The sequence below is a fragment of the Schistocerca gregaria genome, chromosome 4, assembly GCF_023897955.1.
Source record: "Schistocerca gregaria isolate iqSchGreg1 chromosome 4, iqSchGreg1.2, whole genome shotgun sequence".
In the NCBI taxonomy this organism is placed as follows: domain Eukaryota; kingdom Metazoa; phylum Arthropoda; class Insecta; order Orthoptera; family Acrididae; genus Schistocerca; species Schistocerca gregaria.
Window position 1 is genome coordinate 195981534 of NC_064923.1, and position 27802 is coordinate 196009335.

Consider the following 27802-nt stretch of genomic DNA (forward strand, 5'->3'; position numbering starts at 1 on the left):
GCTCCTTGTCTATTCACCAGACAAATACCATCCGAAAAGAATTCCTGAATCTGAGATATATATTAGAAGTTAACAAATTTCTCTTTTTCTAATATGCATTTCTTGCTACTGCAAGTCTGCTTTTTACATCTTCCCTAATTCGGCGATCATCAGTAATTCTGCTTCGCTAACAGCAAAACTCATGTACTATTAGTAGTGTCTGATTTCCTAATCTTATTCCCTCGGAAACGCCGATTTAATGCCGTTATCCTGAAGGAAGTCATTCACAAGATGTGAACGATGGCGTGAATGCCTCGCCAATATGCTGCCGATATGGTTGCACTATCGGTCGGAGGATGGCATTCACGTATCATACAGCCGTTACGGCGCCTTCCGTGACCACCAGCGGCGTACGTCGGCCCCACATAATGTCACCCCAAAACATCAGGTAACCTCCACCTTGCTGCACTCGCTGGACGATGTATCTAAGGCGTTCAGCCTGACCGTGTTACCTCCAAACACGTTTCCGATGATTGTCTGGTTGAAGGCATATGCGACATTCATCGTTGAAGAGAACGTAATGCCAATCCTGAGCGCTTCATTTGGCATGTTGTTGGGCCCATCTGCACCACGCTGCATGGTGTCGTCGTTAAAGATGGAGCTCCCATGGACGTCGGGAGTGAAGTTGCGCATTATGGAGCCTACTGCGCACAGTTTGAGTCATAGCATGGTTGCGTTGCTCTCGCGGTTCCTCTGAGACATAATCCGTAGGTAAGGGTCATCCACTAAAGAAATAGCCCTTAGGCGGTCTGAGCGAGGCATGTCATCGACAGTTCCTGCCTCTCTGTACCTCCTATATGTCAGAACAACATGGCTTTGGTTCACTCCGAGACGCCTGGACACTTATCTTGTTGAGAGCCCTTCCTGTCACAAAGTAACAATGCGGAGGCGATCGAAGCGCGGTATTGACCGTTTAGGCATGGTTGAACTACCGACAACACGAGCTGTGTACCTCCTTCCCGGTGGAATGAGTGGAACCGATCGGCTGTCGGACCTCTTCCGTCTAATAGGCGCTGCTCTTGCATGGTTGTTTACGTCTTTGGGCAGGTTTAGTTTCATCTCTGAATAGTCAAAGGGACTGTGTCTGTGATACAATATCCACAGTCAAAGTCTATCTTCAGGAGTTCTGGGAACCGGGGTATTCAAATTTTTTTATGTGTGTAACCGGGAGTGGTTACCATACAGGAAAGTTCTGTGCCGTAGTACACCATCCCGACATCTTTACCTGTTTGCCAAATACAATGTATCTCAATGTAATGGTAATGTCGCTTGGCTCATATCCTCGCGCGTGGTTTTCGACTTAAAGCAACTTCAATGACTCAGTTTCACAGCTGGACTCACTCAGGACTGGAAAACTTTCGAAACTTTCTTACACAAAAAAATTTGAATTGGCCACCTGATCTCGAAATGCGCATAATAATTTACAACTGTAAGCCTTTTCTGTTCATCTCATTAAGAACACGTAGCTTTTGCTCTCAAATAGCCATTGCATTACCAACGATTTCATATATTCTTCTTTCATTGTGTAGTTTTAAACACTTGCTAAGATTAAAAATCCCACTAATGAGTACGGAACAAAGAGTGACACCATAATAAATATCACGGACAGTTTATATGCTTTTACTCAGTTCATCTTCTGACGACGACAAAACAGGCGACTTACACACATATAAAATCCTGTGCTATGCATCCTTGTACCAGACACGAACGTCACAAGAATAAATGAATACAGATCGTATCCCGTAAACAATCCGTATTCATTTATTTCCCGATTTGGGATGCAATTAGGAAGATGTTGTGCGACTCAGTTATTTGGAGACATGGTAAACCTTTTTACATCCTTCGTGGACGTTAAGTAGATACTTGTTTGCTGGTACCCGTTTAATGAATAAAAGAATCAAGTTGGAAAATTTGTGAAAGAAAAGGACATGGAGACCTTCTAGAGTCCCGGTGTTAATATCTGGCGTTAAAGATAATTATTCGGACCTGGAAAAAGTAATAGAATGGCTGACGCACATGATCGGGATGACTGCAGCTATCACGATAGAGATGCTCGTTTGGTGGAACTCACTTGTATTACGAGAAGGGGGTATGGAAAATTAGTTTCGTTTGCTTCGGAATGGAAATGTACATTTTCCGTCTGCGTGAGATCAGTCTCAAGTACAACACTTAACAAACACAAGGAAAATGCTAAACTTACTGGAGGTATTTGAAATTAACAGGAAGCTGATATACAATTCTCACTGACGTTACGAGGTCAAACATAACTCTCCTCTTTTCTGACAAACATGACCAAATTCTCGAAAGATCTCTCCACAATTTGCACACAATCTCGGTATCCTCGTCCAATGTCTGTCCGCCTCTCTGTTTATATTCACATGTTTTTTTCGTTTTCAACGGTTTTCAACGACATGTTATAGCCGACACATAGTTCAAATGGCTCTGAGCACTAAGGGACTTAACATCTGTGGTCATAAGTCCCCTAAAACTGCTTAAACCTAACTAACCTAAGGACATCACACACATCCATGTCCGAGGCAGGATTCGAACCTGCGACCGTAGCGGTCACGCGGTTCCAGACTGAAGCGCCTAGAACCGCTCGGCCACCCTGGCCGGCAAGAAAGATTATGTCGGTTCCAATTTAGCGTCAGCCGCACAAGAGTAACGCTAGTAGCGCCTCTATGAGAATGAGAATAAGGTTTGCTTTATACACGCGCTGTAACGATCGTGAGTGTTATTTGACTTTGAAATTGGACATAAACTCTGCGAATAGACATGAGTAGGAAACATATACACGCAACCATGAAGAAATCACAGGAACGCCGTGTTGTCGGAAGCTGTAGTCAATGTCAGAATTGCTGATGTAAATCGTAGCTTCAGTTCCTAAAATGACAGATCGGTGTGCTTTCCAGTGCAGTAGTTAGATAATTCAAAAGTTCAATAAACTCAGTTATAAATTTAATATTTCGTGTCGTCTACGTCATTTAATTGAACTTTATTATGTAACTGTGAATAATTATTTTCTTTATAGAACGCCGAAGCTAAAAGTGATTGAGTGACATTATTAACAGGGAAGAGTAATTGAACATTGTATTACGACGCCTTCTGTACGTTATTTAGAGAATACATTATCTCTGGATTTACGACGTAGGGGTTGTTGAATTAGCACCGTAGCGACGCATTAACGACACCATAATACTTCACAAATCAAGGCTATAATGTGGCAAGACTATAATGTGGCATCGGCTTGAATGGAGGAACTTGTAATTCGAGATATCATATTATCTACGTTTTAACATTCATTTACAAACCGGAAATAAAAACTACTGTTTCGCGTAAGCTTATAAGCCAGTCGAGACCACGCAAAGGATATTTGGTTTACTGCTTCAGATAAAGGGAGTTGTTGCGGTACCGAGTGGTGCAGTCTCTGTGTGTAGCACTAAAGAAGACAGACATCCTTCGAGCACCATTGCTTTGCCGGCCGGGCGAAGTCACTAGACACTTCGTTCTATTCAAAAGATCATGTAATTCATTTTCACTTTCATTAAGGGTAGTAATGTTATCAGTAAATCTCATCATTGATGTCCTTTTACCTCCAATTTTAATCCCACTCGTGAATCTTTATTTCACTTCTGTTCACCGCTTTTACGACGTACTGATTGAATAGTAGGGGCGAAAGACTACATTCCGGACTTATACCCATTTTAAACAGAGCACTTCATCCTTGTCTGTCAGTGCTGTTGCTCCCTCTTCGTATTTATACATATTGTATATTATCTGCCTTTACCTAAAGGCCGGCTTGGGTGGCCGAGCGGTTCTAGGCGCTACAGTCTGGAACCGTGCGACCGCTACGGTCCCAGGTTCGAATCCTGCCTCGGGCATGGATATGTGTTATGTCCTTAGGTTAGTTAGGTTTAATTAGTTCTAAGTTCTAGGGGACTGATGACCTAAGAAGTTAAGTCCCATAGTGCTCCGAGCCATTTGAACCATTGCTTCAATTATAAGCGAGAGTCCCTTATACATTTGGGTCTGCTGCTCTATCGATACGTGGATATCTGTTAAAGGGAGGTAGTATCTGAAACTAACCAAACAAAGCGAGGAGTCTATTATTTCGGCAGTTACAGATCGGCGTTGTCATGATCGGCGGACGCCGATCTGTGTCAATCAGACTTGAATATCTATTTCCATCCAGCAGACTCTTGCCACATAGGTCAAGCCAGCTAGAACCGCCACCCCAACATGGGTCAAGAATCACCTTTCACCTCCATTGGTACAATGCTGAAGGGCACAGAGATACCCTTGAATAGATTAACACCGGCATTAGAAGCAAGAAGCATTGGGGAAGGTAGCTTTGGGACAGAATGGAGAGGATGAAAAGTCGACGCCGGCACACAGCCTACTCGTCTCGAATTGCTCCAACGGGGCCGAAGAGTTTAACGTCTGCATCCCACGGCCGGATCATCGTTAATAGTGTCATATACGGTGTGAGACGATTTTATATAGGATCAAACTGTGTCCCTGATGTGTCGGGCAATATCTCCCACCAGGGAACGGTACAGGTGGCTACTGTCCGGCAGTTTGCATCCATATATTGACCTACAGCACCACGAAAACAACCAGTACCTTGCCCAATCGCTCATGAACTGTACGACAGTTAAGTGATGAACACTCCAGGGACATGATACTTCTTGTGATATGGTTTCATTACGTCGGTGTATCGTTGCTGTTATCAGGCTGAAAGGGGGTGCTCATGGTACTGCGTCAGTATCCCAATATCAGTTTCACCTTAGCCTTAAGTGTTTTACAAAGAAAGGTGGTCTATTACGATCACAAATGACGTTCTAGTAGGCTGACAAAGTTGTTGTAAGGCACGTGAAGTAGAACCAAATACAAATATACTGGCGGAAAAAGTCGCAACACCAAAAAGCAGTTGTGCTACATAAACGAAAGTTGGTAGGCTTGTTTCTACTTCCGAAAGATTATGGTTCAAATGGCTCTGAGCACTATGGGACTTAACTTCTAAGGTCATCAGTCCCCTAGAACTTAGAACTACTTAAACCTAACTAACCTAAGGACATCACACACATCCATGCCCGAGGCAGGATTCGAACCTGCGACCGTAGCGGTCACGCGGTTCCAGACTGAAGCGCCTAGAACCGCTCGGCCACCCTGGCCGGCATGAAAGATTATGTCGGTTCCAATTTAGCGTCAGCCGCACAAGAGTAACGCTAGTAGCGCCTCTATGAGAATGAGAATAAGGTTTGCTTTATACATGCGTTGTAACGATCGTGAGTGTTATTTGACTTTGAAATTGGACTTGGAGAGTTGATGTTAGTCATGAATGCCTTTAGGCGACAAAGATGCCATTACCAACTAACTGAGTTTGAACGACGTCGTGTGACAGAGCTACCAGAAGCTGGATGTTCATTCTGCGATACTGCAGAAAGACTTGGCAGAAATGCAGCCACTGTACGTGAGCGATGGCAGCGATGGTACGGGCGCAAGAAGACCGGGTTCGGGACTGTCACATGGCATTCCCGAGAAGCTCTGGCGCATCTTACTGCATTAGCAGCAGCTATGTGATCAGCAGTTGGCACCACAGTGGCACAGCGAAATGTTACGAATCGGTTACTTCAACGGCAGTTCCGAGACAGACGCCCTGTAGCGTGCATTCTACTGGCCACAGACCAACGCCAATTGCAACGTCAGTGGTGTCAAGCGACAGCTCGTTGGAGAGCGTGGTTGAGGCAGATTGTATTTTCTGATGAAAGCTGGTTCTTCCTCTGTACCAATGACGACCATGTTTTGATTAGAATGAGGTCAGTTGAAGGCCTGAAACCAAACTATCTGCGTTCTAGACACGCTGGATCTACACTGGAGTTATGGCCTGGGGTACGATTTCGTATGAAGGCGGGAGCACTCTCGTGGTTATCCCAAGCACCCTGACTGTGAATTTGTGCGTGAATCTAGATTCGACCTTCCATTCATGAACAGCATTATAGGTGCTGTTTTCCAACAGGACAACGCTCACCCACATACCGCTCTTCTAACCCAAAACACTCTATAGAGGATCGACGTGTTGCCCAGGCCTGCTCGATCACCAGATTTGTGTCCTATCGAGCGCTTATGGGACGCCATCGAGCGACAACACCAGCGTTATCCACAAGCTGCATTAACCGTCTTTGTATTAATCAGCCAAGAGCAATAGGCAAGGCACTCCGTCCGGCACCTGTACACATCCGGCACATGCACGGTTGCATGCTTGCATTCAATATTCTGGCCGTTACACCGGTTATCAATGTACCAGCATTAAATATTTGGAATGGCTTATCTCGCGCTTACATTAACCTGTGATCTCGCAATGTTAATCACTTAAATATATTGCCAAAAACAAATGTATGCACCAAATTTCATTGCTTTGCATTAATTACATTTTGGTGCGGCGATTTTTTTCCCGTCAGTATACTTGCAGGGAGTGCCAAATAACTCAGCCTCACGGCCGCACGCCTAGGTCGAGGCTCTCGGAGACCTTCACGGGCAAGGCCGATGGCAACAAAAAATTCGAATTCGCGTAAGGCCTTGGCGAGTAAGGAGAGGACGGTGGAATCACGTGCTGCATTTGGAAGAGATCAAGTTATATGTGCCCGTCTCCGACAGACGACCACGAGAACAAGTTGAATGTGTCGCCATCCGAAGGACAGTCGTACAAGGGAATGAAACGCTGTCAAACTGGTGATGAAACTTTTTTGGTTAGCATTGGTATAACGGTGTTCAAACACCAGAGATTGCGGCTAACTTCAGGTTTGTTGGAGAAATTAATTTTGAAAGCTTATTTCGACTTTATAACGATTCTGAAGGTGCGTTTAGATGTGCCATATTTTACGGCAATATTTGACAGCAATATTGCTGCAGTATTGCAGCAATGTGGCTGCAATATACGGCAATTACACAGGAACTATGTAAATATAAAACATCTATTGTATGAACTGTCAAAAAATTACAATAAATATTCACAGTATCATACGAAAATATTACGTCACACTGTGTAAAACAGCACAAAATCGATGGGAAATGGATATTTTATAATTTCACTTGAAATATAACGAAAACAATCACCAAATACAATCACAACAAATGTTATATATATGTCAGGAGAACTCGCAGACGTAACTGAAAATGGAAATCTTTCGAAACAGCTGCTGTAATAATCAATAAACGTTTTAAGCTATGATACTGGAACGTTACTTACAAGTTACTTACTTCTTTACAGTCCCACACAGTGGAATTGTGTTTTGTTCTAGAAAATATTTAAAAATAAAAAAAAAACTTCAGATATTCTACTGTATTTTTTATACTGTTAATCTGTTTTCGCTGAGCGAGGTCACTGCCACACAAACGACTATGGACTATGGTTACCAAAGATAAAATGACATTAGAAAACATGTACGGAATACGTGCCGGGAAGAAGCTATAGTTGTTTATGATAACAATAACAAAGAACCACAAAACTAACACAGAATTATATGTACTGAATTTTCAGGTGACACAAATCATATTATACTTACAAGTCTCAGTGTAAAAATATGGTTCAGGTTACAAATATCACGAATGTTTCATGAGGAGTGGCACACACACACAGTTATACTCGTAGAACCTTTAAACAGCAGAATTTTTCGAAATTTGATACAGTTATACCAGAAGCCTGAAGTGTTACGCTATGTTTCGTGAACTCAAGTGTGAACCCATGGGGGAAGGCGACTATCATTTTGCGGAACACTACACAGAAAATTTCGAGAACCGACATTTGAATCTGACTGCAGAACGATTCTACTGCCACCAACATAAATTTCGCGTAAGAGTCACGAATAAAAGAGAAATTAGAGTTCGTACGGTGGCGTATAATCAGTCGCTTTTCCGTCCCTCTGTTTGCGAGTGGGACTGAGAAGCAAATGATTATTAGTGGTACAAGGTACAATCAGCAACGCACCGTATTGTTGTAGATGCACGCGTAAATTTAGATGTAGAAGGTAAATGCAAGGTTGTGGTTTGGGCAGTACATTGTGTTACTGAAGGTACAGGTTTCTTGCGTGCTGCTGTAGGCAGACATACGTATGCGAATGGTCGGGCAATAGACACCTGTATTTCGGCGGTAAGAGACGATGACAAGCTCTTGAATGGGGAAAGATAGATGCGGGGCATAGAAAAATTAAAGAGACCGTTGGGAAAACAGAAGCATCTCTATCAATATTAAGAGTACATATGACAAGAACTAAGTAAAAAGAAAAAAAAAGTATGAAGTTTGAAAGGAATGTATAGAGGTGAAAGATTTCAAGGAAATGTTGCAGAAAGAGATGAAGAAATTATTAAAGACAGATGCAAGATATGATTCTACGAGGGACATTTGACAGAGCTGTGAAACAAGTCCCTTAGAGTAGATTAATTACCCCAATCTTTGGAACAGCCAGTATAACATCATAACAAAGCAAATCACTTGGTATGCATGCCATGTAAGACTGGATAAATCCCCTCAGGCTTCAAGCAAAATGGAACACTTCTTATTGCAAGGAAGGCAGGTGCGGACAGATGTGAATACTACCGAACATTCAGTTTAGTAAGTTATGTTTGCAAAATACTGAAAGGAATTATTCACAGGAGAATGGAAAAATTGGTGGAAGCCGATCTCGGGGGAGACCAGCTTGAATTCTGGAGAAATGTAGGAACACGCGAGGCCTTACTGCCACTACGACTCAACGTGGAAGATATACCGAACTAAAGTTGACTACGATTGCAGAATGTTTCCCACTTAGAGGAAGCTTCTGACAATGCTGACTGGATTACACTAAATTCGCCAGGCAGCAGAGGTAAAATACAGGGAGCAAAAAGGTATCTGCAACTTTTATAGAAACCAGACTGCAGTTATAAGAGTCGGTAGATATGAAGGTTAGTAGCTGTTGATATTTAATCTTTAACTTGAGAAGACAGTAAAGGAAAACCAGGGAGACATTAGAGTTCAAGGAGAAGAAATAAAATTATTTCTGTTTGGCAATAATACTGAAACTGTGCAGGAGACGTGGAAGGATGTGGAAGAGTAGTTGAATAGAATACTAAGTGTCTTGAGGCTGTAAAATGAGTAGCAATAAAAGCAAAGGGTAATGAAATGCAACCCAATTGAATCAGGTGCTGACAGAATTAGATTAGGAAATGAGAAACTAAAAGTAATGGATGTGTTTCGCTTTATGAGTAGCAAAATACGTGACGAAGGACGCAGAAGAAAAATTTGAGCCGTAAGTCTTCTGACAGTTTTGATGCGGCCCGCCACGAATTCCTTGCCTGCGCCAACCTTTTCATTTCAGAGTAGCACTTGCACCTTGCAATCCCGGTTTTTTTTTATGTATTCCAATCTCCGGGCACGGCCTTGCCACAGTGGATACACCGGTTCCCGTGAGATCTCCGAAGTTAATCGCCGTCGGGCGTGGCCGGCCGTTGGATGGGTCACCATCCAGCCGCCATGCGCTGTTGCCATTTTTCAGGGTACACTCAGCCTCGTGATGCCAATTGAGGAGCTACTCGACTGAATAGTAGCGGCTCCGGTCAAACAAAACCATCATAACGACCGGGAGAGCGGTGTGCTGGCCACACGCCCCTCATATCCGCATCCTCACCTGAGAATGACACGGCGGTCGGATGGTCCCGATTGGCCACTTGTGGCCTGAAGACGGAGTGAGTGATATTCTCAGGCTTCCTCTACAGTTCCATCTAGTATCATAGAGATTAATTCCTGTTGCGTTAATTCATGTAATTCATGTCTTGTCATCTTATTCATTCTTCTTGTCACTGTTTTCCACATGATTCTTTCTTCCCCGGTTGTGTGGGAAACCTCCTCATTCCTTACCTTCTTATCAGTCCACTTAGTTTTCAGCATTCTTCTGTAGCACCACATCTCAAACGTTTCGATTCTGTTCTATTTTTTGCTACAGAATTATGTTGAAAATTAGCTGGGTCGAATAACTAATAAGGACGTATTGGTGAAAAAAGAAAGCTCAACCCTAAGACATCTAGGAATGGTTAGTTCGGTAATGGAAGAAAGTGTCTGCGGGTGGGTGGGGGGAGGGGCGGATGAAAATAGTGCTGGGAATCTGTCCTCAATCCAGTAATCAGATTCAATACTTGTGATGGTTATAGAAGATGAAGAGGCTTGCACAGGATAGGCTGGCATGGACATCACAGCAGTTTTCGTTCTGCAGATCACAGCAAGCAATAAATGAAACTATGGATTTTACGGGTGTATGGGAATTGTGGAGAGATGGCTGGAGTGTTAGGTTACGTTTTTGCGATACGAGGAGAGCTATATTTTATCTTTATTAGTTTCACTCACTCCTACAAGTTCTACTGTTTCCAGTTGTTTGCCGAGTGGCTGTGGACAGCCCACAACACGTGATCAGCAAATCCTTCACACACTTCGGGTCCTACTTATGCGTACATATTTTGCATTCGTTTTCAATAACATGTTTTGCAATTCCTCCCACATTGTGCGCCATTTTTCACCTGGAGTAGCTCATTATAACTATAATTACGTGCCCGTGTAATTCATGCTAGAAACCCGCGTAGTGCTCGTGTCAGCGCTGTGTCAAAATATTATTTTTATCAAATAAATGTTTTTGATAATGATGTAGATATAAGCTGATGGCGTACTATGGAAAGGACCTTTACAATTCGCCTGCGATGCTCTTGAAATGCAGTGGAACTAGAAGACGATTTTAATGCGGCGCTAGTTTCTTCGTGAAACATTTTCCACGATCAGTTATTTAAATCGCACACTTCTTCAGACGTCATATGTCGGACAACAGCAGATCGTTGCCTTCCGAAGCCTTTCGCAACGGGGCTATTAAGACTGTCCCGCTTGTCTGTAAAAGAGCCTCTAGTCTCAAGAGGGCCTGCTTTACTCGAACGGTTGGGAACGGACATAGAGTGTTTTATCGTGCATATTAATTGTTGAAACGTGATGCCTATCCACTTTATGCAACAGCAAAGCTTCATAAAGCATCATACATTCTTATAGGAACAGTTATTTCTTTTCTCAACTTATGTAACATCAAAATGCAGAAACATCAGTCGCTTCTTTAATTTAGCTCTAAAAGCTGTATATTTAACGTATAATGCTCACAAGTTAACCTGCTTATTAGATCAGGAGTACATTCATACTGGTTTGAGGTTATGTGTCGCAGTGACTGTAGGAATGACTTAAAAAGTATTGCTTGCAAAATGTTACATGCTGTATACAAGGGAATATACAAAACAATTAAATATGTATTTCACGAATAAAAGTTCGTCAACTGCGTGCATTAAGAATCTTTTTTACTGTCATATACGTACGTTTAGGAATGAAAGCTTCAGATGAAGATTTTCGTTAATACCTGGTGAAGGACTCTCAAACGAGGAACGTTATGTAGTTAAATAAGCGGACAAAGTAAACTGTTTCTGGTGAACAATAAACACAGAACAGTATCCTAGGTTATAAATACCTAGATTTTGCAAGAATCTGCTTCCTCTTAGACTATGCCGAAACTCATCCGTGTCACTAGAACTTCATTACAGTATGCACAGTTTCCCACATGTAGGCCAAAAAGACAGGAAAATTGGGGAGAAATTTAGTAAATACATTTAGTCTTCAGAAATGGATTAAAATATCCGTAGTTGGCAGTTTGCTTGTAACTAGACGCACTGCTGAGATTGTTAAAAACCTACACAAGGATATTACATAACACTACACTGATTTGACGAAAGTCACGGGACAGCGATATGCATCAACATCTATATCTACATTTATGCTCCGCAAGCCACCCAACGGTGTGTGGCGGATGGCACTTTACGTGCCACTGTCATTACCTCCCTGTTCCACTCGCATATGGTTCGCGGGAAGAACGACTGCCGGAAAGCCTCCGTGCGAACTCGAATCTCTCTAATTTTACGTTCATGATCTCGTCGGGAGGAATAAGTAGGGGGAAGCAATATATTCTATACCTCATCCACAATCGCACACCCTCGAAACCTTGGCAGCAAGCTACACCGCGATGCAGAGCGCCTCTCTTGAAGAGTCTGTCATTTGAGTTTGCTATACATCTCCGTAACGCTATCGCGCTTACCAAATAACACCTGTGACGAAACGCGCCGCGCTTCTTTGGATCTTCTCTATCTCTCCTGTCAACCCGACCTGGTACGGATCCCACTCTGATGAGTAATATTCAAGTAGAGGCCGAAAGATTGTTTTGTAAGCCACCTCCTTTGTTGACGGACTACATTCTCTGAGGACTCTCCCAATGAATCTCAACCTGGCACCCGCCTTACAAACAATTAATTTTATATGATCATTCCACTTCAAATCGTTCCGCACGCATACTCCCAGATATTTTACAGAAGTACCTGCACCCAGTGTTTGTTCCGCTAACATATAATCATACAATAAAGGATCCTTCTTTCTACGTATTCTCAATACATTACATTTGTATATTTTAAGGGTCTTGCCCCCATGAACCATGGACCTTGCCGTTGGTGGAGAGACTTGCGTGCCTCAGCGATACAGATGGCCGTACCGTAGGTGCAACCACAACGGAGGGGTATCTGTTGAGAGGCCAGACAAACGTGTGGTTCCTGAAGAGGGGCAGCAGCTTTTTCAGTAGTTGCAGGGGCAACAGTCTGGATGATTGACTGATCTGGTCTTGCAACACTAACCAAAACGGCCTTGCTGTGCTGGTACTGCGAACGGCTGTAAGCAAGGGGAAACTACAGCCGTAATTTTTCCCGAGGGCATGCAGCTTTACTGTATGGTTAAATGATGATGGCGTCCTCTTGGGTAAAATATTCTGGAGGTAAAATAGTCCCCCATTCGGATCTCTGGGCGGGGACTACTCAAGAGGACGTCGTTATCAGGAGAAAGAAAACTGGCGTTCTACGGATTGGAGCGTGGAATGTGAGATTTAAAAAGGGAAATGAATAGGTTGAAGTTAGTTATAGTGGGTACTTTAAATATGATGTTGGCAACAATCAGAGCAAAATGCCTCGGACCTTTGAAGGTGACGGAGTCCCACCTCTAACTGACAAACCAGGGACTTCTAAGACATGACTTGGCAAACAAATGGTAATGAGATGGGGAGCTATTAATATCAATGGGGGTTACTCTGGGAAGAAGGTAGAGCTGGCAGAGGCTGCAAGTAAGATGGGGCTGGACGTTTTAGCTGTTTGTGGCATTCCGGTAAGAGGTGAGAAAGAGGAAGAAGTGGGAGAATACAAGGTCTACCTGTCAGGAGTTAAAGCAGGAATAGCACAATGGGGTGTAGGGCTTTACATCAGGAAAGAAATGGAACCCAGCGTAGTTGCAATAAGGTATGTAAACGAACGACTGATGTGGATAGATTTGACATTGTTTAGCAAGAAAATTAGGATTGTGTCAGTATATTCGCATTGTGAAGGGACAGATCAAGATGGATAGTTTTTATGAGGCACTCGGTGATATAGTTGTTAGAGTAAAGGACAAGGACAGTGTTCTGCTCATGGGTGATTTTAACGCCAGGATTGGAAATCGAACAGAAGGGTATGAAAAGGTTGTGGGTAAATTTGGAGAGGATATGGAGGCCAACAGGAACGGGAAACAACTCTTGGATTTCTGTGCCAGTATGGGCTTAGTAATCACAAACTCCTTTTTTAAACATAAGAACATTCACTGGTATACTTGGGAAGGCAGGGGAACCAGAGCTGTCATTGACTATATAATAACAGATCAGGAATTCAGGAAGGCTGTGAGGGACACACGTGTATTCAGGGTATTCTCTGATGACACTGATGATTATTTAATCTGCAGTGAAATTAGGATTGTGAGGCCGAAAGTGTAGGAGGTCAGGTCCATATGTAAGAGGATAAGAGTGGACAAACTTCAGGATAAGTAAATCAGGCACAAGTACATAACAGCGATCTCTGAAGGGTACCAGTTAGTTGAATGTAGTCAATTACAGTCATTGGAAAAGTAATGGACAAGGTACAGGGACACAGTACTAGAAGTGGCAAAAGAATGTCTTGGAACAGTAGTGTGTAAAAGTAGGATGAAGCAAACAGCTTGGTGGAATGACACAGTCAAGGCAGCCTGTAAAATGAAAAGGAAGGTGTATCAAAAATGGCTACATACTAGAACTCAGGTAGACAGGGAAAGTTATGTTGAAGAAAGAAACAAAGCCAAACAGATAATTGCAGCATCCAAGAAGAAATCTTGGGAAGACTTTGGAAACAGGTTGGAGACTATGGGTCAAGCTGCTGGAAAACCATACTGGAGTGTAATTAGCAATCTTCGAAAGGGAGGTAAGAAGGAAATGACAAGTATTTTGGACAGGTCAGGAAAACTGCTGGTGAATCCTGTGGATGCCTTGGGCAGATGGAGGGAATATTTTGAAGAGTTGCTCAATGTAGGTGAAAATACGATCAGTAATGTTTCAGATTTCGAGGTACAATGGGATATGAATGATGATGATGGAAATAGGATCACATTTGAGGAAGTGGAGAAAATGGTCAAGAGATTGCAGTGCAATAAAGCAGCTGGCATGGATAAAATTAAGTCAGAACTCATCAAATACAGTGGAATGTCAGGTATTAAATGGCTACACAGGATAATTGAAATGGCCTGGGAGTCGGGACAGGTTCCATCAGACTGGAAAAAAGCAGTAATCACACCAAAATTTAAACATGGAAACAGAAAAGATTGTAACAACTACAGAGGTATCTCTTTAATCGGTGTTGTGGGTATAATCTTCTCAGGTATTGTTGAAAGGAAAGTGCGAGTATTAGTTGAGGACAAACTGGATGAAAATCAGTGTGGGTTAAGCCTCTTAGAGGTTGTCAGGACCAGATCTTTAGCTTACGGCAAATAATGGAGAAGTTTATGAGCGGAACAGGGAATCGTATCTATGCTTTATATATCTAGAAAAGGCATTATGACAGAGTTCCTAGGAGGAAGTTATTGTCTGTTATACGAGATTATGGAATAGGAGGCAAACTTTTACAAGCAACTTAAGGTCTTTACATGGATAGTCAGGCAGCAGTTAGCGTTGATGGTAAATTGAGTTCATGGTTCAGAGTAGTTTGAGGGGTAAGACAAGGCTGCAACCTGTCTCCACTGTTGTTCATATTATTTATGGATCATATGTTGAAAACAATAGACTGGCTGGGTGAGATTAAGATATGTGAACACAAAATAAGCAGTCTTGCACATGCGGATGACTTAGTTGTGATTCGATTGAAAGTTTGCAAAGTAATATTTCAGAGCTAGATCAGAAATGTAAGGACTATGGTATGAAGATTAGCATCTCCAAAACGAAAGTAATGTCAGTGGGAAAGAAATATAAACAGATTGAGTGCCAAATAGGAGGAACAATGTTAGAACAGGTGGACGGTTTCAAGTACTTAGGATGCATATTCTCACAGGATGGGAACATAGTGAAAGAACTGGAAGTGATGGTGTAGCAAAGCTATTGCGGTGAGCGCTCAGCTGCCATCTACCCTCTTCTGCAAGAAGGAAGTCAGTACCAAGACTAAGTTATCTGTGTACAGTTCAATCTTTCGACCAACTTTGTTGTATGGGAGAGAAAGTTGGGTGGATTCAGGTTACCTCATCAACAAGGTTGAGGTTACGGATATGAAAGTAGCTAAGATGATTGCAGGTACTAGTAGATTTGAACAATGGCAGGAGGGTGTCCACAATGAGGAAATCAAAGAAAAACTGGGAATGAACTCTATAGATGTAGCAGTCAGGGCGAAGAATCTTAGATGGTGGGGTCATGTTACACGCATGGGAGAAGCTAGGCTACACAAGAGACTCATGGGTTCAGCAGTAGAGGGTAGGAGAAGTAAGGGCAGACCAAGGGAAGGTACCTGGATTCGGTTAAGAATGATTTTGAAGTAATAGGTTTAAAATCAGAAGAGGCACCAATGTTAGCACTGAATAGGGGACCATGGAGGAATTTGGTAAGGGGGCTATGCTCCAGACTGAACGCTGAAAGGCATAATCAGTCTTAAATGATGATGATGATGAAATACAAAATCAAATAGGGGTAATGCAGGAGTAGGTTTAATAATGAATAAATAAATAGGAGTGCAGATAAGCTACTACCAACAGCATAGTGAACGCATTATTGTGGCCAAGATAGACACGAAGCCCATGCCTATTATAGTAGTACAAATTTATATGCCAACTAGCTCTGCAGATGGTGAAGAAATTGATGAAATGTATGATTAGATAAAAGAAATTATTCAGGTAGTGAAGGGAGACGAAAATTTAATCGTCATGGGTGATTGGAATTCGAGAGTAGGGAACATAGTGGGTGAATATGGATTGGGGGCGAGAAATGAAAGAGGAAGCCGCCTGGTAGAATTTTGCACAGAGTATAACTGCTTTTAACTTCGTTCAAGAATCATAAAAAAAAGGTTGTATACATGGAAGAATCCTGGAGATACTAGAAGGTATCAGATAGATTATATAATCGTAAGACAGAGTTTTAGGAACCAGATTTTAAATTATAATACATTTCCAGGGGCAGATGTGGACTCTGACCACAATCTATTGGTTATGAACTGTAGAGTAAACTGAAGAAACTGCAAAAAGGTGGGAATTTAAGGAGATGGCATCTTGATAAACTGACTAAACCAGAGGTTGTACGGAGTTTCAGGTAGAGCATAGGGGAACAATTGACAGAAATGGGGGAAAGAAATACAGTAGAAGAAGAATGGGTAGCTCTGAGGGATGAAATAGTGAAGGCACCAGAGGATCAAGTAGGTAAAAAGACGAGGGCTAGTGGAAATCCTTGGGTAACAGAAGTAATATTGAATTTAATTGATGAAAGGAGAAAATATAAAAATGCAGTAAATGAAGCAGGCAAAAAGAAATACAAACGTCTCAAAAATGAGATCGACAGGAAGTGAAAAATGGCTAAGCAGAGGACAAATGTAAGAATGCAGAGGCTTATCTCACTAGGGGTATGATAGATACTGCCTACAAGAAAATTAAAGAGACCTTTGGAGAAAAGAGAGCCACTTGTATGAATATCAAGAGCGTTAATGGAAACCCAGTTCTAAGCAAAGAAATGGGAGATACGATACTGCGTGAAGAGTTTGACAGAGCACTGAAAGACCTGAGCCGAAAAAAGGCTCCCGGAGTAGACAACATTCCATTAGAACTACTGACGGCCTTGGGAGAGCCAGACCTGACAAAACTCTACCTGCTGGTGAGCAAGATGTATGAAACAGGCGAAATACCCTCAAACTTTAAGAAGAATACAATAATTTGAATAGCAAAGAAAGCAGGTGTTGACAGATGTGAAAATTACCGAATTATCAGTTCAATAAGTCACAGCTGCAAAATACTAACGCGAATTTTTTACAGACGAATGGAAAAACTAGTAGAAGCCGACTTCGGGGAAGATCTGTTTGGATTCCGTAGAAATACTGGAACACATGAGGCAATGCTGACGCTACGACTTATCTTAGAAGCTAGATTAAGGAAAGGCAAACCTACATTTCTAGCATTTGTAGACTTAGAGAAAGCTTTTAACAATGTTGACTGGAATACTCTCTTTCAAATTCTAAAGGTGGTAGGGTAAAATACAGGGAGCAAAAGGCTATTTGCAATTTGTACAGAAACCAGATGACAGCTATAAGAGTCGAGGTGCATGAAAGGGAAGCAGCGGTTGGGAAGGGAGTGAGATAGGGTTGTAGCCTCTCCCCGATGTCATTCAATCTGTATATTAAACAATCAGTAAGGGAAAGAAAAGAAAAATTCGTAGTAGGTATTAAAGTCCATGGAAAAGAAATAAAAACGTTGAGGTTCGCCGATGACAGCAAAGGACTTGGAAGAGCAGTTGAACGGAATGGATAGTGTCTGGAAAGGAGGATATAAGATGAGCATCAACAAAAGCAAAACAAGGATAACGGAATGTAGTCGAATTAAGTCAGGTGATGCTGAGGTAATTAGATTCGGAAATGAGACACTTAAAGTAGTAAAGGAGTTTTGCTGTTTGTGGAGCAAAATAACTGATGATGGTCGAAGTAGAGAGGATATAAAATGTAGACTGGCAGTGGCTAGAAAAGCGTTTCTGAAGAAGAGAAATTTGTTAACATCGAGAACAGATTTAAGTGTCAGGAAGTCGTTACTGAAAGTATTTGTATGGAGTGTAGCCATGTATGGAAGTGAAACATGGACGATAAATAGTTTGGACAAGAAGAGAATAGAAGCTTTCGAAATGTGGTGCTACAGAAGAATGCTGAAGATTAGATGGGTAGATCACATAACTAATGACGAGGTATTGAACGGAATAGGGGAGAAGAGGTGTTTGTGGCACAACTTGACAAGAAGGAGGGACCAGTTGGTAGGACATGTTCTGAGGCATCAAGGGATCACAAATTTAGCATTGGAGGGCAGCGTGGAGGGTAAAAATCGTAGAGGGAGACCAAGAGATGAATACACTAAGCAGATTCAGAAGGATGTAGGTTGCAGTAAGTACTGGGAGATGAAGAAGCTTGCACAGGATATAGTAGCATGGAGAGCTGCATCAAACGAGTCTCAGGACTGAAGACAAAAACAACAACAACAACAACAACAACAATGTTAAGGGTCAGTTGCCACTCCCTGCACCAAGTGCCTATCCGCTGCAGATATTCCTGCATTTCGCTGTAATTTTCAAATGCTGCAACTTCTCTGTATAGTACAGAATCATCCGCGAAAACCGCATGGAACTTCCGACACTATCTACTAGGTCATTTATATATATTGTGAAAAGCGATGACCCCATAAGACTTCCCTGTGGTACGCCAGAGGTTAGTTTAATGTCTGCACATGGCGGTAGAACCCTCCAAACAAGATATAAAAGGAAAGTGCAATGTGTGACATGCAATTTGTTCTTAGGTGATTCAAGTGGAAAATTTACCGATGTGATTATGGCCGCACGACGGAAATAATCAATTTCGAACGCGAAACTATAGTTGGAGCTAGAAGCATGGGACATTCCATTTCGTAAATCGTTAGGGAATTCAATATTCCGAGATCCACAGTGTCAAGAGTGTGCTGAGGATACCAAATTTCAAGCGTAACCTCTCACCGTGGACAACGCTTAACGGCGCGAGCGGCGGCGTTTGTGTGGAGTAGTCAGTGTGTTAACAGACAAGCAACAATGTGTGACATAACCGTAGAAGTCGATGCGGAACGAACAATGAACGTATTCGTTACGACCGTGCGACTAAATTTGGCATTAATGGACTGTGGCAGCAGAGAACTGACACGTGTGCCTTTGCCAACAATCTTGAGGTCAGTTCGCGCACAAAATCCTGCACCGGCAACATTTTCGCAAGTATGATCGACCATAGAGGCAGCATGGCTCAATATTACTGCAGGGGACTTTCAACGACTTGTTGAGTCCTTGCCACGTCGAGATTATGCACTACGCCGGGCAAAAGGAGGTCCGGCACGATATTATGAGGTATCCCATGACTTTTGTCACCACCGTGGAAATCCACCAGATCGGTCATTCAGGAAGATCTGGATTTTTTTTCACAAAATTGCTAAATCGCATCACATGCTGAATGAAATGAGAGGAAACTGAAGCTCTCAGTAGTTCTAAGAATTTTTGGCTTAAATAATTCTACCTACAGAATGCCCTTCTTTCATACTTTCCTTAACTTACTTCCAAAAATCAACTCATTGCCATTTTTTGAAGACACTTTCATAAGAAACCTTCATTACCTCGTTTCTTTATGATTACTCAAAGCTATAAGAAAATTTTGATAGGTTGTTCAGGAATCGTAAATCCAGAGTTTTCTACATCTTTATACAAATACTTTGAGTTAAATGTCTGAGAATTTAAAAACTATGTGGCCAATGTTTTGATATATCACTCTATTGTCGCGATAATGTCAAATAACATAATGAAATTTAATCGTGGTCTATCAGTGAAGTAGATTGTCACCAAATCTCGGTATTTTACAGCGTTGTAGTTTGATTTCCTCTTGGACTCACGTGTTCTTTCCATTTATTTAACAATATAACCTCCCTCATATATGAGTCATACCATGCCATGACGAAAAACTTAAATAACTGACACAATTAGCTTTAGACGTGTATTGGCCCAAGAACCAAATTTGACACCAACTGTATAGAAAGTATTGTATCTTAATCGATTAATAGATATCCATGCAGTGTCTTTCTGGATAGCATATGTTACTGGAGCAAGCTAAATACAGGGTGATCAAAAAGTCAGTATAAATTTGAAAACTTAATAAACCACGGAATAATGTAGATAGAGATGTAAAAATTGACACACATGCTTGGAATGACATGGGGTTTTATTAGAAAAAAAAAGAAAGTTCATCAAATGTCCGACAGATGCCACTAACTGCTACCGACAAGTAAGAGGTACGCCGATATGTTACAGAATCGCATCATCCAGAGCCTGGCCGATAAACACCTGCTGGAACGTACTATGTTTATGCAGGATGGCACTCCACCCCATATTGCTAGACACGTGAAAGATCTCTTGCACGGGTCGTTTGGTGATGATCGTGTGCTCAGCCGCCACTTTCGTCATGCTTGGCCTTCCAGGTCCCCAGACCTCAGTCCGTGCGATTACTGGCTTTGTGGTTAGCTGAGGACGCAAGTGTATCGTGATCGACCGACATCTCTAGGGATGCTGAAAGACAACATCCGACGCCAATGCCTCACCATAACTCTGGACATGCTTTACAGTGCTCTTCACAACATTATTCCTCGACTACAGCTATTGTTGAGGAATGATGGTGGACATATTGAGCATTTCCTGCAATGAGCAGCATCTTTGCTTTGTCTTACTGTGTTGTGCTAATTATTGCTATTCTGATCAGATGAAGCGCTATATGTCGGACATTTTTTGAACTTTTGTATTTTTTGGTTTTAATAAAACCCCATGTCATTCCAAGCATCTGTGTCAATTTGTACCTCTCTATCTTCATTATTCCGTGATTTATTCCGTTTTCAAATTTATTCTGACTTTTTGATCACCCTGTTTATATTTCAAAATCATTAATGTGAATGTGAAAATCACAATTATAATTTAACAATGTGCAATTGCATCAATTTTATAATTCATTCCAGGGTATTCAACTAGTTACACGGAAGAAGTATTTTTATTAATACGGCAATAGTATTACGTTGACACTGAAAAGTAAAACTCTGAAATAGAAAGAAAACGAATCAAAAGTAGGAATAAAATCGTAAGTGTAACAAAATACCAAATTACTGCTTCTCAAAATGGAGAAACGGAAACAAATTTCAAAAAGACCACGATATTTGCTTTCGCGACAATGCTCAATCTGTTATTTAATCTGATAACAGACAGTCATTGCTAAAATTATACAACAATACTGTTGTGCGGGTGAACAATTTCAGCAACAAAAACTGACGTACTTCAACAAGTAAATCAGCGAATACGAAATACGATACTAAGTGAAGAAAAAATATTTAAATCTCTCGTTATAATGATGTACCAAGACAGAAATGTAGACTTCAGAACATAATTCCAACATGAGCTCCATTTCGCCATTACAGCTTCGCAAAAAGCTTCTAGGCAACATATTAAAAGCTAATATATTAACGCAAAAAAGGAAAGTCACTACCCAAACCAAAAACTCCATTCGTTCCAACTAGTTTACCATTTTAGGCTCCGATTTCCGTTAGATTTTCGTACATTACGACTATCAGTAAATCACAACGGGAAACATTCCGAGGTTTAATATAAAGTCTTCACCCCAGAAGGGCCTACTGCTCCTTCCCGCCAGCCTTGCGGACTTCTATGTCCTTGTCGATATCGAGTACAGTGTTTATGTTTCTCCTCATACGTTACCAGTATTACTATCAATATGATGACATGCTGCCTTCACTTTGACGGTGAAAAGTACACTGAAGACCTTCCAAGAACCGAGAATATTTTGATCCTTTGGATGGAAAATAGGAAGAACTTTTACCGATAACGCCTCGGATTGTTGCTTCTGTACTCTCTGTACTCTCGGATAACGACTAGGCAGACACAAGAGTACGTGGTGTTGCACAGCTTTGAAATATGGAAAGGTCTTTTCGCACAGTTCTTCAGGAAGCGTTACGCTTTTCAAAATTTCATTAGATTTAAGGTACAGAATAAAGCGTACAAGGAGATTAACGATATGCAGTATGCACATAGTAACGTAAGTACGTATATTAGTAATCCATACAGAGAATTTTCAGTATAAATTCGAACTTACATTTAAATCAAACTTTAGTAAAAAAAAAAAGCTCATCCAAGTGAGAACATAGGCTGAATAATATTTCTTATATTTCTTATATTATAATACAGATCTTATCTCATACAGGCCGATTTGACAGTGGCGTTATCTATTCGAACAGAACCGGGGCCAAACTGACGGCAGCGATTGAGGTATCTAAGAAGTAAACAAAGGCTGGTAGGTAGCACTGTCATTAACCATAGAAATGAAGAATAACTTTACAAAGAACTATACACTGCGGTGAACTATATGTCAGAACACCGTTAACAACTTGACAAAGATACATTTATGCTACCTTTATGGAGGAGAAACTCAAATATTGGCAGTTGGTGAAATTTACATAGGATGAAATATGCGTTGTTAGGTGACATCGTGTACAACGTTACAGAAAATGTCGTTGGTCGTATATCAAAACTGGTTAGTTCAATGTAAAGAGACAAAATATAAGCTGTGAAAGTGAAAGGTTACAGTCATCATAAAATAAAATTTTATCCACATACCACCGAATGTATTCGTATCACAAAAGTAGAGCATGTAATAAAAGACATACACCGTAATCAATTATGTGAACCTAGATTAGTGGCAACAACTTGGAATAAAAGGAAGCCGTTACTACAATTAAAAGGATTTTTGTTTTTTAAAGGAACTTCCACATCTAAATCTACAAGAATACTCTGCAAACCACATCTTAGTGCCTGGTAGAGGGTTCATCGGACCACCTTTACAATAATTCTCTGTTATTCCAATCTCGTACAGCGCGCGGAAGAAACGAACACGTATATCCTTCCGTGCGAGCTCTGATTTCTCTTATTTTATTATGATGATCGTTTCTCATCGTATTGTATCGTTTCTTCACCGTTCAGTATTAGATTCTAATAACAGGCCAGCTGTTATCACATTAAAACCTTCATTAAGATAAATGTTACAAGAGTATGACCAACAGTAGTCATACTGCAATAGCCAATCGTACAATGGATCACATGCACAAGAACTTTTTAAGTAAGCCTAAATAAGTGGTAACAGTTTGAAATGAAATAATAGAAAACGGAAGTATCAAATGTGCGTAAATGAGATGGAAACAATATTATATTCACCCTATGTGCTCAGTTTTTTACTAATATCCATCATTTTGATTTGCAGCTCCTTTTATTAGCCGTGTTTGCAGTTAAAATTGTTGGATGTGAGGTCCGTCAGTTATGCAGAACACCGTTTTTCTCAGTACCCAAACATGTTTCGGCACCACTGTGCCATCATCAGTGGGACTTCGTTTTTATTTATTCTGCAATGTGAACATTTCTGTTAAATGATTATAAAACTATGTACATTTTTAGTTCAAACAACAGATCGTTTCTTTTTGTAAATACCTTTACATTTCGTGTGTATGAATTTTCTGGATCACTTGTGTGTTAATTACTACAGGTAGCTTGTCCTCTGCAACCAAACGATGTTGACGAGAAAGTTTTTTGCTGGGACTTAACCTATCTTCTAGAATGTAATTCAGTTTTTCGCGATGTTTTCGCGCCTATACTCGTTTTTACTTACGTTTTTGTGTTGCAAGCACTTCCATTCTCCGCATCATGCTGAGGTGTCGTGATGCACACGTAACTATAACAAGTATTTTCCACAAATAACGTGGTAAAACACTTTTCACTTCCCAGAACACAGTGTGACTGTGGTTTGTTATGTGCTCCAGCCCAGTCAGTGTTCATTTGTTCAGCAGAGAGATCTGCGCAAAATTTGAATTTTGTTTGCATCTTTGTGAGTGTGTGTGTGTGTGTGTGTGTGTGTGTGTGTGTGTGTGTGTGTGAAGTGAAAAGCAGCAAAAATCTTTTTCATCAACGTCGTTTGGTTGCAGAGGACAAGCTACTGTAGTAATTAACACACAAGTGATCTATAAAATTCATGACACCAAATGTAAAGGTAGTTTCAAAAACAAACGATCTGTTGTTTGAATTAAAAATGCACGTTATTTTATAATCATTTAACAAAAATGTTCACATTGCAGAATAAAACCCACTGATGACGGCACAGTGGTGCCGGAACATGTTTGGGTACTGAGAAAAACGGTGTTCTGCATTACTTGCGGCCCTCACATCCAACTTTTTACTAATTTTTGATGTAAATGCAAGTACGACACTAACTGAAAATTCCACATATAGATTTCTAAGATGGATACTGTCGTTATTTTGTAAATATCGTTAATTTCATTACACACTTTATTCCACAGCTTCCGTCTGGTGATGATGATGAAGTGTGGTTTGTGGAGCGCCAACTGCGCCGTCATTAGCGCCCTTAAAAAGTCCCAAATTTTTACACAGTCCAATTTTTTCACAATCCAATCTAGCCACTGTCACGAATGATGATGATGATCATGATCATGAAATGATGAGGACAACACAAGCACCAAGTCCCCAGGCAGAGAAAATCCCCAACCCTGCCGGGAATCGAACCCGGGACCCCGTGATCCCGAGGCAGTAACACTAGCCACTAGACCACGAGCTGCGGACCGTCCGTCCGGTGATGATTTTTTACAACGCGTGAGTTTCTGAAGAAATGTGCAGTTAAGATCTTTCCATATTTCAAAGTTGTGCCAAATTTGAATGGTCGCCTTTAGATTAGATTAGATTAGATTAATTATTCTTTCCGTGGACCCATAAAAGAGGGAATCCTCCTGGGTGTGGAACATGGCAGATAAACACATCACCAAAAAGTAATCAGAAAAATTTGAGTTTCATTAATTTTAACAATCGTCAGTCAATAAACTTATAATATTTACAGGATTAATACCTACATCTGCATTCATTAAATCCATCATTCAGACATTTGCTAGTTTCTTGCCTATTACAATCAAGTATTGTCAAAAAGTAAAGTAAATTATTCATTTCAGTGATCCTCAGTTAAAAACAGTCAGATTATATACAAGATTTAAAATTAAACTTCCACTATTTACAGACTTCAGACTTACATCTGCTTTCCACACATCCATCATTCACACAGTAGGTAGTTACTTGGCTGTTACAACCAAGTATTGTCAAAAATTAAAGTATAATAAATTTTCATTAAAATGGTCTACTGCACTTGTTGAGAAACTCATGGATGGAGTAGAAGGAGTTGGCCACCAAAAATTCTTTTAAATTATGTTTAAATTGTGCCTTGTCTGACACTAAACTCTTAATGGTTGCTGGTAACTTATTGAAAATATGACTTGCTGAATACTGGATCCTTTTTGGGCAAGAGTAATTAACTTTAAATCTTTATGTATAGAATTCTTATTCCTAGTATTGATACTGTGTACTAAGCAATTAGTTGGAAAAAGAGATGTATTTATTTAGAACAAACTTCAATAAGGAATAAATATACTGAGAAGCTGTGGTTAATATGCCCAATTCTTTGAATAGGTTTCGACATGCTGTTCTTGGATTTACACTACTCATCTCTCTCATTATACGCTTCTGTACTCTAAACATTTTTTCTCTGTTTGTGGAGTTACCCCAAAATATGATACCATATGACATAATAGAGTGGAAATAAGCAAAATACGCTAGTTTTTTATATTTATATCTCCTATATCTGATATCATTAGCATTGCAAACACAGACTTGTTTAGGCGCTTTAGCAGTTCGTTAGTATGTTGCTCCCAACTGAAATTATTATCAAGTTGTAATCCCAAGAATTTTACAGTCTCAACTTCTCCTGTTTCCATGTCATCATATTTTATACACACACCAGAAGGAAAGCTCTTGGAAGTTCTGAATTGCATATAGTGGGTCTTTTCAAAGTTTAGTGACAGTGAGGCTATGAACCACTTATTAATGTCAGTAAAAATTTGATTAGCTGCTCTTCCTAAATTTATATTTGATTTACTATTTGTTGCAATGTTTGTATCATCTGCAAATAAGACAAACTTGGCATCTGGTAATGTAACAGATGGCAGGTCATTAATATACACAAGGCACAGTAGTGGACCTAGTATGGAACCTTGGGGAACACCACATGTAATTTTTTTTTTCCAGTTGGATGATTCTGATTGCCTACTGCTGAAGTGTTACGTAATGACACCCTTTGTTTTCTATTAGTAAGATATAACTGAAACCACCCTGCAGCACTACCAGTGACGCCATAATATTTTAATTTACTTAAAAGAATGCTGTGATTCAGACAGGCAAACTCCTTTGACAGGTCACAGAATATGCCATTTGCCTCTAATTTGTTGTCCAATGAATTAAGGACATTTTCGCTGTAAGTGTAAATAGCTTACTCAATAAAAGAACCCTTAAGAAACCCAAACTGTGACTTTGACAGTGTGTTATTTCCAGTAAGGTGCTTAAGTAGACGCTTGAACATAACCTTTCCCTACAATGTATGTATTTAACCATTGAGTAATGGAGTACGGAGTGTGGCGTGGCTCACCGTCGTCCTGAAGATGTCCGGGTCGTACGAGAAGACGTAGGCGCCGGCAGTCGCCGCCATCATGACCAGCGACAACGCGGCGCCGGCGATCGCACTGCGCGGGCTTTCCATTGCTACTCTCGCCGCGCCGTCCGGCGGCCCACTCATATAGCAAACTGTCTCGTGGTCCAATAGTGACTTACAGGTGGTGGGGGCGGGTGGGGTGGGGGGGGGGGGGGGGAGGGCTGAAGGCCGCACGCAGCCGTGGCCCAGTGCCTCGGCCCGCAAGGTCGCGAGCGACGACCCCGTCTGCGGGGGTGGGGGGGGGGGGGCGTGGCGCGCACGTCGTTTATCCATAGAGTTCGCCGCTGCTGGGGGAGGAGGAGCGGTTTGGCCGACCTCACACTGGACAAGTTAGCTGACGTCGACGTGGAGCTGTATGAGTTTTGTGACGTCACTGCCTGTCATTTCACACTGAGGAGGCATTGCCTAGCATAAAACACAAAATAAGGCCTGCAATATTTCATCTATGTGCTACAAAAGGAGGAACCAATACGAGGCTTGTAATGTTATTTAATTTCAGTTACTTTGCATGTGAGATATTTGTCATTTAAGAAAAGGACAGCCAACGAGCTGTAGTTCGTCAAGATGCTAAGAATCACAGCGCGAGAGTAAGGGGATGAAATATTTTTGTTTAATGTGCGCATATACCAAAACGTGCGTCCAGCGTTTAAATACTCTAAATAAACACTATGACTCGCTGGGCGTAGATATTTAAAACCACTGCCGCAGCGCTTGATAGCAAGAAGCTGCGAAACAGAAGAAAAAACAATCTATCTTTTGTTAAGAAATATTCTAGAGACTTCATTATCCCTAGTACTTTTGGTCGCCGACATGTCGTACTACATAGCGTTGCTACATGTTGTATTTTTATTTTGTGTAAAAACTATGTGAAACGACGAACAAACATTTCTGTAACTCGCGTGTGGATACAATGTACTTACGCACACGCCAGTACATTTAATTTTAAGAAGGAACGGACTGACAAAGCAGCGAT

The 27802-nt window shown here is 41.1% G+C and overlaps 1 protein-coding gene across 3 annotated transcripts in view; it reads right to left on the reverse strand.

Moving 5' to 3' along the window:
• Positions 1 to 26889, reverse strand: part of LOC126267588 (lipase 3-like) — a 164376-nt gene extending 137487 nt beyond the window's left edge. For all 3 annotated transcript variants that reach the window (XM_049972888.1, XM_049972889.1, XM_049972887.1), the window contains exon 1: positions 26767 to 26889. In XM_049972888.1, the coding sequence (XP_049828845.1) occupies positions 26767 to 26877 (111 nt within the window). In that variant the 5' untranslated portion in view covers positions 26878 to 26889. The remainder of the gene's footprint in view (positions 1 to 26766) is intronic.
• Between the last annotated feature and the right edge of the window lie 913 nt (positions 26890 to 27802).